Source organism: Protopterus annectens, chromosome 7.part1 (assembly GCF_019279795.1).
Source record: "Protopterus annectens isolate FY-2018-M chromosome 7.part1, PAN1.0, whole genome shotgun sequence".
NCBI classification, from domain to species: domain Eukaryota; kingdom Metazoa; phylum Chordata; order Ceratodontiformes; family Protopteridae; genus Protopterus; species Protopterus annectens.
In genome coordinates, this window is record NC_056740.1 from 42351553 (window position 1) to 42364732 (window position 13180).

General features: G+C 35.3%; 1 protein-coding gene across 2 annotated transcripts in view; it reads right to left on the reverse strand.

Annotated features, from left to right (window-relative positions):
* KHDRBS3 (KH RNA binding domain containing, signal transduction associated 3) overlaps positions 1-13180 on the reverse strand; it is a 1441609-nt gene that overhangs the window by 466888 nt on the left and 961541 nt on the right. For both annotated transcript variants that reach the window (XM_044078538.1, XR_006365708.1), the window contains exon 7: positions 3419-3501. In XM_044078538.1, the coding sequence (XP_043934473.1) occupies positions 3419-3501 (83 nt within the window). The remainder of the gene's footprint in view (positions 1-3418; positions 3502-13180) is intronic.

The window sequence follows — 13180 nt, forward strand, 5'->3', positions numbered from 1 at the left end:
AAACAGTTAAAACGTTATGAATTTATATTTAGAATAAATACTTGTTTAAAATGTATAGTTAGATAAGATTTGTTAGATACTTAAATTTATTTAAACACTGCATGCTTCAAGCAAATAGTTGTAACAGTTTTGGTAGAGGTGATTTATGTATTAATGTCTTGACTTATTTATGTATTAAGGTATGTTTTAAGGAATAGACTTAGTAGAAGTGAAACATTTTAAGCATGTATTCTTAACTATGCATTTTAAACAAGTATTTTTTCTAAATATAAATTCATAACTTTTTAACTATGTTTTTCAATTATGTATTTTAAACAAGTATTTATTTTAAATATAAATATAAATTCATAACACGCGACACAAAGTTATAAAATTGATTTAATTATCGTACAATGCAAGTGCATGTATTTCAGCAAGAGCCTGCATATTTTAATGTAAGCAACACACACAACACATTATTCAGGAGCTTCATTTATTGAGATCTACGTAACAGTGAAGCACTAACTTAACTGATGTATCATTTATCAATTACTAATCAAGCAACACAGTTAACTTGTGTAATTAATTGAAGGGAAGTTGAGAGTGGAACAGGTTTTATACCAAAGTTTGATGCAACTGTATGTGGTCTGAAGAATTCTTGCTATAAGCGAGACGAAAAGAGCTTAACAGAAGTAAAGTGTAGTAGGTTTTTACAACTGGATTGTGCTTTTTGTTTTACACCAGTGGAACATTTTACAGCTGGAATACTTGGTTTTCCTTTGGATTACTTCTGGACTGGGCCTGCTTTGTGAAAGGAAAACTTGATGTTCCTTTGGATTGCTTCTGGACTGTGCCTAGTTTGTGAAGCGGTCTCTCCGTTTTGGAGATTTGCATGTATTTACTTGTTGCCGTTTTTACAAATTAGATTCTGCAAAACCTCCTTTTGTGAAATAAAGAAAAGGCTGGAGGTTGGAGGTTTCAGTCAGAGGAGAAAATTTGCTAGAATTTCTTTCTGTTAAATATAGACTAGGTATGAGAATTATAGAGAGAATAACCACAGAGACATATTACAGAGTGTAGTTGGATACATAATAGTAGAAACCATATAATTATGGAGGTAAAAGTGACACACATTAAAAAAATGTCCATTAGGATGAGAGATACTAATATGGATGGGTTGGATAAGGAATCAACAGTATTTCAGCTACAGAACCACATACAGGATCACAAAAATGTGAGGGATGTGACAGGTATTAATAAAAATCTGAGAATTTTCTTGTGATTTTTCATGAGGTCATATCAGATGTATAAACAGGCTGTGAAAGACAGGGAGTATGATCGAGCTAGAACAGAAGTATCAATAATTCTCATGAAAGTTAAGAAGGTCCACAAGTAGAAACTAAAGAATCAACTTAAACAGAATGATGGGGATTTTTTAGACATATAACTTACAGAATGACTTGGATGAAAAGAGAAACATAACAGGAGAAGAGTTCCAATCAGTCTGTGTTAAAGAATATGCATCTGCTTTTAACAGTTATTCTCTTAATAAGTTATATAAACGAGTGCAGTTATTGACTGCTCTGGTAATCAGACTATATCTATCTTGGCTGTCTTTGACTGCAATACAGGAGTTAAAAACAAAAAAAACAATTCATATAACTCAGAAGGATTCTTTAACTTGATGCACTCTGATAAGTTTCACAAGAAACTAGTGATTCCTAGTTGAAAATGAGCTAAGATTTATATCACAATAGTGATGAGCAGGTGAAGTCTGGATATGATGTCATGTATTGACAAGAACACAGCTGAGGACTGATATGGATACCTTTGATAAGATTTATCTTCACATTAGTAATGCATTCAGTTCATCATCAGATGTGACCTAAATCAAAATACCAGGAGGAAAGATGATGACATGTACAGAGGAATGCATCTGAGGGGGCGGTGCAGACAGCTATAACTAGGGAAGATGTTAGTATGACCCTGGTATTCAAGAGAATGGCAGAGATTAATGTAGTTGTGTTGCATAGAAGCTTAATAGTTACTGCAGACATGTCTCATTTGGAGAACATAGTATAACTTTCATTGGAAATAAGTGTTCCATGAGGTATAAGAAGACAGAGAGGTAGTCAGCAGAATGATCTAGACAGATCACATAGTGCTACACAAATGCATGCTGTGCAGATGCAACATAACAAACTGCAAAATTAAGAATTTCTGAAGAAGAAATGCAATGCAGAGAAAAACATTTTAACAAGGAGAATCAGTTACAAGAAAAGCTAAGGAGCAGGAAGAGACTATCATATCTGAGATTAAACAAACCTATCCAGTGACATGGCATTTCCAAAGCATTTCCAAAGAAAATAACAATTCTGTGTTGGCATCATGATATAAATTTAGCTACAGACTGTAGAACTGACTGTCTCTACAAAGACCAGAAATGACCAGGTTTGAAATATCATGTATAGTTCTACAAGACTCACTCGAACAGAAACTTATGACTAGTGGAATAAGGTTTGGAGGGGGTCAGACACATTGATCATCAGTATGAACAGTAGATGAATCCTAAAAGACCACAGGCCTATTTCTCAAACTTTCCTTAGGAAACAAGAGACAAAGCAGAAATGATCTGATCATGCAAGATAATCCATCAGAACCTGATGGGTACTGCGGAGTCAAGATGGGAAGAACTGGGTTATGCAAAAATGATTAAAAGGGATTCAGTTTTATTCAGGGCTCAGGAGACAGCTCTTAACAAAAAGAATATTTAGGTTACTGATATGTTACCAGAACATGTAATGGACTGCCTACAGCAGAAATGTTTAACAAGGTATTCAGCAAACAAAGGGATAAGCGTATGGAATGCTGGTAGGGCATCTGCACAGATCCTTGCCTCTTACTTCTTACTAAGTAACTAGATGAGCACTCTCTTCCTTCTCTGGCATGGCCATATACTAATAAGTTGATTCCTGTTTAACATTTCAAAATCACATGGTTTCATTATGTATCAATCTATTTTTATAATACCTGATCTTATAACTTCCACAAGCAGTTTGAAAAATGCTGAATTTTGAACCAGCAGCCATATGTAATCATTATCTGGTATAATTTCTTACCTCAACATCACATTTTAACTAAGTTTTAATATAAGCTGAAAAATGTTTTCCATATTCAGTAAACATTAATATGACTCAGACAAGGATATTTGCTTTTCTTTCCAAAGCCTCACCGAATGAACAACTGTAAAATACTGTTGCTGTATAACAGTTACGTTTATGTCTTAAACATTCTTAATGGAGGAATAACGCTAAGGTCACCACACAGGACTAATATGTAATATAAAAGTATCTGGGCAAAGTACTTTAAATGGAAACATTTTTTTTAATTTGTGTTACACAACTTACTGTTATTATTACAGTGAATTAGCATTTCTTACCTCTGTGCTTGGGCACTGTATGAATTATTGTAAGATTCATAACCCTGGTCGTCATAAGCAGTACCATAGCCATCATCATATTCCTGTGGATAGAAAACACAGAAGATATTTTCACAAAACATGAAACCTTGTCCCATTTAGTATATTAGAGGTCTCTTAAGATAACTTGTATAACAACAGTCAGGTTTTGCAGATAATCTGATTAATGACTTGCATTATGGATACAAATACATATAGCTGGACACAACTACATAAAATATGTCGATTATACCAAAAAGGTATGGCTAATATACATCTCTAATTATTTCTGAGCTCAAAAATCACCCTTTTCCTCACATATCTACCCACATTTAAACTCCAGTAACTAATCGTTTCAACAAACAAGTTTGATACATACCCTTCCAACAATTTTTTTTTTACATAAGTAGTTCTGTCTTGTTTGTATGCAGTATTGACTAGTAATTTGGTGATTATTAACATCCACTGCAGTCATTAAGATATTACTGGTACTGACTGAAAAATCATTATGGAATCTTTCCCAGGACAGGAATTTTAATCCCACGCCAGTTAGAATTCTAGTCACAGTTGCTTCTTTTATCTCTGTTTCATAAATCTATTTACACATTACTGTTGATTGCCATGTGACTGCAATTTCTGTCAAATATTAACAATATTTCTAGTTTATAAAAACTTCCTGATGAGGTTCCTGATAAATTAACTGTTTGGGATGAAAGGGCTTATTCTTCTAAATAGACTGCATGGATTTACTACTTCCTGCCTGCATTTGCTTCACCTTGGATTTTGTGGTTTCTTTTGTTCCTGTTTGGGTTGGTGTGAAAGTACCATGTCAGGAACTTGATTATTGTCATGTGGCAGATATGCTTTATGGTCACTGGAATCCAGCTTTGCACCTATAAATGTCACCCTGGTGGAGGGCTGGAGGGTGGATTTTTGTAGGATGGAGAGAATCCCACTCTTGAGAAGCACTTCATGCTTAGATGAAGAGGTACCTTGAAATTCATCAGTGTGAATGGCTGAAAGAGGCAATTTTCACAGTAAGGGCAAATGTGGGCTATCACTGGATACAAATATTTTGGAAAGAGTCTGTGACCAGTGGGCAAGCTAAAGGACAAGGCACAGTACTGATAGTGAAAACTCCGTACCTTGAAGTGGAGAAACCCTTTGTGGTCCTTCAGTATACAGACATTGAGGTAGGTATACTTCAAATCCAAGGTGACCATGAGAGATTGTGGCAAAATTCCGGTCAGAAGCTTTTGAAGTGTGTGCATTTTGACTTTGGTTACCCAAAGGAATTTAGTTTTGAGAGGTCTAAATTAGGCCTCCATGACACCTTCACTTCCAGTGGAAAAAGAAACAACCAGGAGTAGAACTCTTTACCTTTACCTATGTCTTTCAATTGGAAATGTTCTGTGGAACCCTGCAATAAGAGGTCTTGTACCTGGACTAGTGCCTCCTTTAGCTGTTTTCCTGAAATGGCAGGAATGCACAAGAATTTCAATAGGATTGCACATTTTTTTTTTGCCAGTTAGGATGGAAAAGGGATCATTTGCTCTCTAGCCCTACAGGAGAGGGGCAGATGTGTAGTGTAAGGTTGGGTTTTGTTGGGGTGAGAGCAGGAAGGTGCTCTTTAGAGTCAGAGCTGCTGACTGCAGGGTGCCTGTGATTGGGGCCTACCAGAACTAATCTTGGTATTGGTCTGCCACAGTCTTCTAAAATTTTCATTTATGGTCTTTCTGACTTTGGTTTTAATCAGAAAGGCTGAGGGTAATCCCTAAAGAATCTAGGCAGGAAGATTTAAAGAAAGTTTTCTACTGCCTGTGTAGTCTTCAACTTTTTCTCCAGTTTCCTGAACATGCTTTAAGATTGAGATTAAAAGAGGAAGTACTTGTCTAATGAGGCATTAAGGATTTCTGCTTTATCATGCCTTGGCAGAGGATGTTCTCTTAGTCATGCATGCCTCCTAATTATTGAAGCCATAGCAGCTTCCCTGCATACTGCTTCTAAGTTCTCAAAACTGTATCTGTAAGAGTATTTGGCAACTTGGTTCCTGGTGCTGCATGGATCCAATCATTCTTTATGGACAGCCTTATCAATATCCCCTTTACCTTTTATTTCATTTGATCTATGATGATTGCCTGGTTTTTAATTATATGAAACTGGCAATCTAAGGCCCTCAGGGCCAGGATAGATTCACAGATTCATAGATTCATAGATTTATAGACACTAGGCTAACAATTCTAGGGAGCCTTTCTAAGCTTAGCCAAGTTTTCCAAAGAATAATGATGTCACGTATCCAAATAGGATATTGAGGCCAGGCGTTTATAAGCTACCTCCATCCATAATGGACATGGGTGCCAGGCCTGGTGTAAATTTCGTATTCCAAATCTACTCGTCTAGGTTGCACTTAAACTGTAAAACAGATGAACCATGGGAAGCCTGTTCCATAGGAGGGGCAGTCTGTAGGACACATATCTGTCTCTAACATGTTTTGTTTAAATCGCAGACAAAATTCAGGTCTTTAGCCTTTCTATTCCTGGTTATCTTTGACTTATAAATATGTAGGAGATTCATAAGTGTGGGGTTTGCGAATGCCTTGTAAGCCAGGCATAGATCACCCCTCTGCAATCTATAAGAGACTGATTAGAGGGAAAGGGCTTTAAGGTCTGCATAAAGCACGTTTGTTATACTTTTTATTCTTTTTGTAAGGAACCTCTGACGTCGCTTTAGTTGCTGAATATTCCTGGTCAGGTACATACCAAAGGGAGCATTGTACTGTATGATTGGTCTGATAAGGATGGAGTACAGTGGGATAATGACCTCTTTGGACCTAGATACCATGCCCTTACTTATAAGTTGCACAACATAAAATAATTTCTTCACCACTGTGACCAAATGGTGTTTGAAGGTATGGTTACTGTCTATGTGCATACACAGATCTCTGATCGCTGGGTCGACACTTTGGTGTATTATCAACATGGTAATTAGTGCCAAGATGGTTGACTTCCCAAATGGTACAATTATGCATTTCTTAGCATTAAGTTTAAAACTATGGCTTTGGCACCATTTGTTAGTCAGATATAAACCTTCTTGAAGAATGCTAGTGTCTGCAGGGGAGTAAATGATAACCATAAGCTTGTAATCATCTGTAAACTTAGTCAACTATTAACCTTCAACATTTGCTTCCATTTCAGAGAAATAGCTGCCAAAAAGGAATGGGCTCAGTACCAAGTCTTGGGAGATTCCACTAGTGACTGGCCTGTTTAGTGGAGGTGAACTCACCTGTTTTGGCCTCCGGGGTTCTAACAGTGAGCCAGTTGGTTATTCAGCAGGTACTAAAAGTGTTTACACCTAAATTAATGAGTTCATCCATAATGGCTGCATGGGGTATTGTATTAAAAGCCTTGACCAGGTTGAGGTAATCTGTGTGCACAATCTTAACCATTGCTTTCGTGACTCTCAAGAAAGTCCACCAGATTTAATAGGCATGGCCTTCCTTTAACAAAGCTGAACTGTGATAGGTCCAGTGTTTGCAGGTTACATATGTCCTCATTTATGATATTCATGATTTTTCTTTTCATGATCTTACACATGAGGCTGGTAAGACTTATGGGCCTGTACTTAACCGGATAGATGAGGTGTAAACTTTTTGCCAAATCTATTGAGGGGGGTTGCTGTCTTTATTATTTGGCAAGGGATTTTGGGAAGCATGTCCCTTGGCACCCTTGAATTCTGAGGAGACCATCTCATGATCTTCCACTGGATTACTGTCAGGTCCTTGTGGGATTCAAGCACTCCATATAACCTGTCTGGTTTCCTAGGGGCAGGGAACTAGGTGTCAGGCTGCAGTAATGTGTGTTCACAATCCCATTATCCACTATTTTCAAAAATGCAGGAAAAGAAAGAAGCTCGGGTTCTGGAAGACCAAAAAAGTGTCTAAACCTTTTTTTGGGGTGTAGGTATTCCAGAGTTTCCTAGTATGTACAAAAGAGAGATCCTGAGGTGGTGAGGCTGATGCAAGAATATCAAGTATTGTAGCATATGATCCTAAAGAAAGCAGGCCAACAAATGATAACTGATCCTCTGAGTTATAGGAATCTGAAGACTTGTGCAGTGAAGGCTCACTTTTTATTTTTGCAGGAGGGATTCCTGGTGGACGATGTGTTACAGGAGTAAGTTGTTTGACAAGCTGGAATAAGTCCTGTGAGTAGACCTGAATGTGATGAGTCTGAATCCCAAGCAGATGAAGCTGGGACAAACCAACAACAGGCTTTTTTGTCTTCATTGGCTAGGGCTAGAACTTCAGTGAGTCATTGGGTATCTAAGACTCAGGAATCCAGTCTCCTGGGATCTCCTTGGGAACATAAAGTGAGAATTCTGCTCTCTATTATGAGGATCTAGGTATAGGAAGCTGGTACAAGTCCAGCAGCTCTGGACCCATCTATAACCTAGGCATACTCCACCTGAGTGGCCAGCAATGGCATAGAAGGCATTGTACCATCAGAATGGGTCTTTTCAGAGGCCTCAGCAGCATGTACAACTAATCTGAGCATGGGAAGGCTATCATTTGTCAGTGGAATGGTGGCAGACTGTGATCTCGGACTGTAGATGGTAGTTTGTTTTGTCAATCTGCTGACCGATATTTGAAAAGTTCCTATGCTTATCAGATTGCAGGTTATTGAAGCTAGTAGTAGAGTATAGCTTTACTATTGGCAACCATTTGAGTTTTGCAAAAAGGAAGCAGTGGTGTTCTCTTTGGGATGACAGATTGATAAATCTGCAAATGTTCTTGATCTTATGCGTTTCCTGCTTATACAGTTATTCTCATATGAAATACACAGTTTTCCAAAGGATTTAGCTATACAGTCAAAAAAGACAGCTTCTAATGATATGTACAGCACATTTTAGTAGCTCCACAATTAACTAATGAACCTTTCTGATTATGGAAGTAATTAATGAACATTTCTTTTTATCATAATTTAGAAGGCAACATGGAGGGCTATCATTAGCATACAACACTGTCCATTGTATCCATTACGTAAAAGTCATAGATACAGATCATAGATAATCTATTGCATTATGATAGAATCATAGCAAAATAAAAATGTTAATATGTGAAATAACTGATAATTCAAAAAATATTTCAAATAGTTAATGGCATTCATGTTATGTTTAACTGGCACAACTGTCAGGGAACACAAACAGAAATTATAGTATGACCTATTCAACAAGTGTAAAATCAATGGTATATATGGATTTTGAAGAGATCTAATAGGATGTATGTCTGGTTGTATCACAACATAATTGATATGTTCAGTAGCTTGTGAGTACAACAAGCTTAAATAAAACAGATGGAACAACTCATGGCAGGTTTAGTTATCTCCTTTATAATTCGAAGAGCATTCTTGCTTCCAGAGTATGTCAGAGGCATGTAGCTTTAAGGAAAAAATGAAATGATTCCATGCAATTGTCACTCAGGTCATAACAGCTTTAATGCTGTTCAATTGTTTAAGCACTACTCAGCAATAGAATTTTCATACATTTTTAAAAGTTGGTACCATACCTCTATTTTTATATTCAAAAGTTACTACATTCTGAATACTGTCTTAGTTATACTTTGCTTTCTTAGAAAACAGTAATTATAGAAGCACAGAGACTCTAGGTAACTGATAGAATATAATCAGCTTATCGTTAAGACTAGGAAGTCTGTCCTTGAGTCAAAACATACTGAAGCTGTAAGAAAAATGATTCAATAAAGTTAACTGTCATGTTGTTAGAAGCCATCACTGCCTTATAACACTGAAATGGGAGAAACTATTCCAGATTTAACTCCTTTATTGTAGATTCTTGAAAAAAACCTGCAAGGAAAGGTTGCTACGGTACAGTGAACAGACTGATCTGTATGACAAATGAAAACTAACCAGAAGGAATGCCTAATATTTAAATCACACTACAGTAGTAGTCTAATGCAGGCTACAAAGTACCCACAACAATCTAGGCATTCTAAAGGCAGGATGAATCAATTAAAGGATGATGTTTTCACATAAACCTACAAGGAAATAAAATACACTAAATATGTTCCACCACATGTGCATGCTATGCATTTGTTTACTGATACACATGTGGTATGCTCAGCTTATCAGGTACTGTGAACAAAACTGCATTAAAACAAAAGCAACTATGCTTTCCTAAAGTAAACATGGATAATTTCAACTAAAGAAATGCCTGCCTGAAAAGGATGCAGAGTCATTCTAATTTAGTTTTATCTTTGATGACATTGGATAGAAAGCCTTAGGCTTTCAGGGAGCTAAAACACCTGTGATTTGCTGTTCTTATATAAATAACAGTTCTGAATCAAATGTAGAAGCCAGTATAAAATGGGCTTACAAACAGCAGCAGCAAATGCTGCAACAGACAGCAACACCAAAAATCAAAACTGTTCATACAAAGTATTATAAATCAAGGTAACATATCATGGCAAGTTACAGTTAACAGGCGAGCTTTACGTACAAACTGCAAAAATATTTATGTTGAAGAGTCACTGGTGCATGTTATGGTACTAGAAAACATAATGTTATAAAAAGTAATAAGAGTTTCCTAGAGAAAAACAAGATTGCCTAGAATCTAGCTAGTAACCTGAAAGACAGTAAACTGAAGATACACAAGGCTTTATAGAGATGTCTTAAGGAACTGGCTGAAGAAAGTTGATGAAACAAGTCAAAGTTAATACTTAACTATATATTGTATGCCCCCTTCTCTGATAACACAAAAGTACTTATTTTATTTCCATTGTTGCAAGGCTCAGTGGTTGCATAAGACTTGTATCTCTGTGGAGTATGTCAATTGGTATATGGAATATGGGATTTTGTATACTTCAAGCCATGTCTAGTCTGTAAAAATGTAATCACCCTGGCCAAAACAGCATATGCACTACATAATTTTTGGACATGCAAATGAAACAAACAAAAAAATATTCCTCAAAGGGAGTCACTACCAAGGAGGATGTCTCCAAATTAGATTGTATTCATAAAAGGGGAACACAGGGTATGGGGATGTTCCCTAAGGCACATGTTTAACAATATTGTATGTATCCCCTTTCAGTTTTTTGTTTTGTTTTGTTTGAACCATGATTCATTCAGTCAGCTATTCTGCACTAAACCAGATCCCGCAGCTGAAGTACTTGATCAAATTATGGACTCTTTCCTGGCAACCAACAGAAATGTCAGGACGCAGAATGTTGAATCACAAAATGTGGATACTGAAAGCCCAAAAAGCAGAGTAATATATATTAAGTCTGAGACTGCCATTTCTTAGAATATCCCCTTTACCTGAGTTGTAGAAATCTCAGAGTTGGTATATATTAATTTGGGGGTACTGGGGACTTGTTCTCCACATCAGAGGATCTAAGGGTGCTTTCCCACTACAAAAAGAAGTGTAAAAAAGATAAGAGTAATGTTCATTATTCTGTCTTCTCCTGTTACTTTTTGTCTTTGTTTTTTTTTTTGTTTTTTTCAATAATAATTCTTTATTATTTTTCACTTGTTCATACAAACATTTAACAGGGAAATACAGAGGTAATTTCTGAACAGTTCTTCTATCAACATTGTAACAAGATATATACAATATTTACATGAATGCTTTCACAATTAAAATAACGTATATATAAATAATTCTTCTGTGCAAAGATAATATCTTGAAATAATATGGTTCTTACAAAGGTTATGTTTTATACTATAAATAACAATGGGGTTTCCTGATTTCGGTGCATTAAGCTAATATAATGTTGAAAATTTGTTCCCAAATCTTTAGATTATTTGGATGTTTACTTTGGCTATTGATAGCATATTTGTGGGCTAATATGTGTTTTATGGCTAAGATCTTAAAATTTTCCCAAGAAGTTTGAGTTAGGTTCAGCCAATTTGTAGCTATATAGAGCTTCATTAATAGGAACATATTCATAAGTATAATCATCTGGGATCTAGTTATATTATTTGGAGGAATGTCTAATATCATAAATTCCCAAGACAATGTTGAATTTTAATACCCCATATTTTGTAGTTGTAGCTTTAGGGAATTCCAAAGTTTATATATACATTTGCAGCTCCAAAGCATATGTAAGAGGTCAGCAGTTTCATCTTTACAATATGGGCACTTTGGAGAATTCTTGGAGTTGAATTTATACAAGCTAAGATGTGTGTAGTAGGTATTATTGAATATCATGAGTTGGGTGAATGTTAGCTTTTGGAGGGAGATTGATTTTGCTGTTAATTTAATTGCATTTATGAATTTACTTTCTTCAATCAATGGTAGTTTTTCTTTCCAATAATTCGATATGAGAAGGTGTTCTTGATATTTGATGTCTTTTATCAGTTTATAAGTGGATGTTATATATTTGGTAGTTTGGGATAGAGCTTGCCATATTGAGGTACATTTCGTTAAGTTCTCTTTATTAACAGTTAAGTCCTTAAAGTAGCTAATAGATAATTCTTTAATCTGCCTCAATATGACTAAATATGATTTGGGGAGATTCATTTCTTGTCTTAGATCATGGGCAGAATAATTGAGATATGGGTATATATCTTGTAGAGTTAAGTTTATTATAAGTGGGAAGTTTTTTTAAGTCTATAAGTTGATTATTGATTCTCAGGTTAGGGATTCTATGAAAGGGTTGTAAGATCATCATATATTGAAATAGATTTAATGATCTAAAGAGATTTTGTAATAATGTTATATAAATTTTTATATGTTCCATTAGAGCATATGTTTTAATGATATCTCTGTTTAGAAAGGGTAAAGCTTTGGGATTGATGTTCACATGTTCGGCATGTTTGTAACCCAATCTTATCCAGTTAGGGGACCAATTATTATTTTGTATGTTATAGTTAGCTATTGTTAAAATTCTATTGGCATTTATAATTAAATAATAATTTCCAAAAGTCGGGTAAATCTAATCCACCTTTATTTTTCGGGGTCATCAAATTATCGTATGATATTCTAGTTTTCCTTGATTCCCATATAAATTTAGCAAGTTCGATGTGGATTTGTTTAAAAAATTTCTTGGGGATTAACACTTGAGTGGATCTAAAGATATATAATAATCTGGGTAAGACATTCATTTTTATAATTGAGACCTTTGCTAATGTAGGTAATTTCAGGTTATTCCATCTCCTTAGATCAAATAAAATGTGTTCCCAGTTTAGTTTAACATTATTTAGATAGAAGTCCTTATTATCTGTGGAGAATGTGATTCCTAAATATTTAATCTTTTCTTCATATTTTACTTGCCCTATCAAAGGTAAAAGTGAAAAGGGTTTAGGTGTTTTCAAAGGAAATATATTGTTTATTTTAAGGTTTATTTTATACTTTGATATTAATGCAAAGTCTTCGACAGCAGATAGTATTTTGTTTTGGTATCAGAGACTGGTGTTGTACAATATATATTAAGATCATCTGCAAAAGCTGCCATAGAGATCTTGGTACCATAGATTATTGGGGCATTATGGTATACATTTTGTTTAATATGCAGAAATAAAGGTTCTAAATATAAATTAAACAGTATAGGGGATAGAGGACAACCTTGACGGGTACTGTTCCTGATTTGAATTCTTTTAGAGAACATTTTATTTATATATAAAGTTGTATAGGGGTTATTATATAATGTTTGCAATGTTAGGATGAATTCTTGAGGTATATTAAAATAGGGTCAAATGTTAAATAGAAATTTTATGTTAACTCTATTGAAGG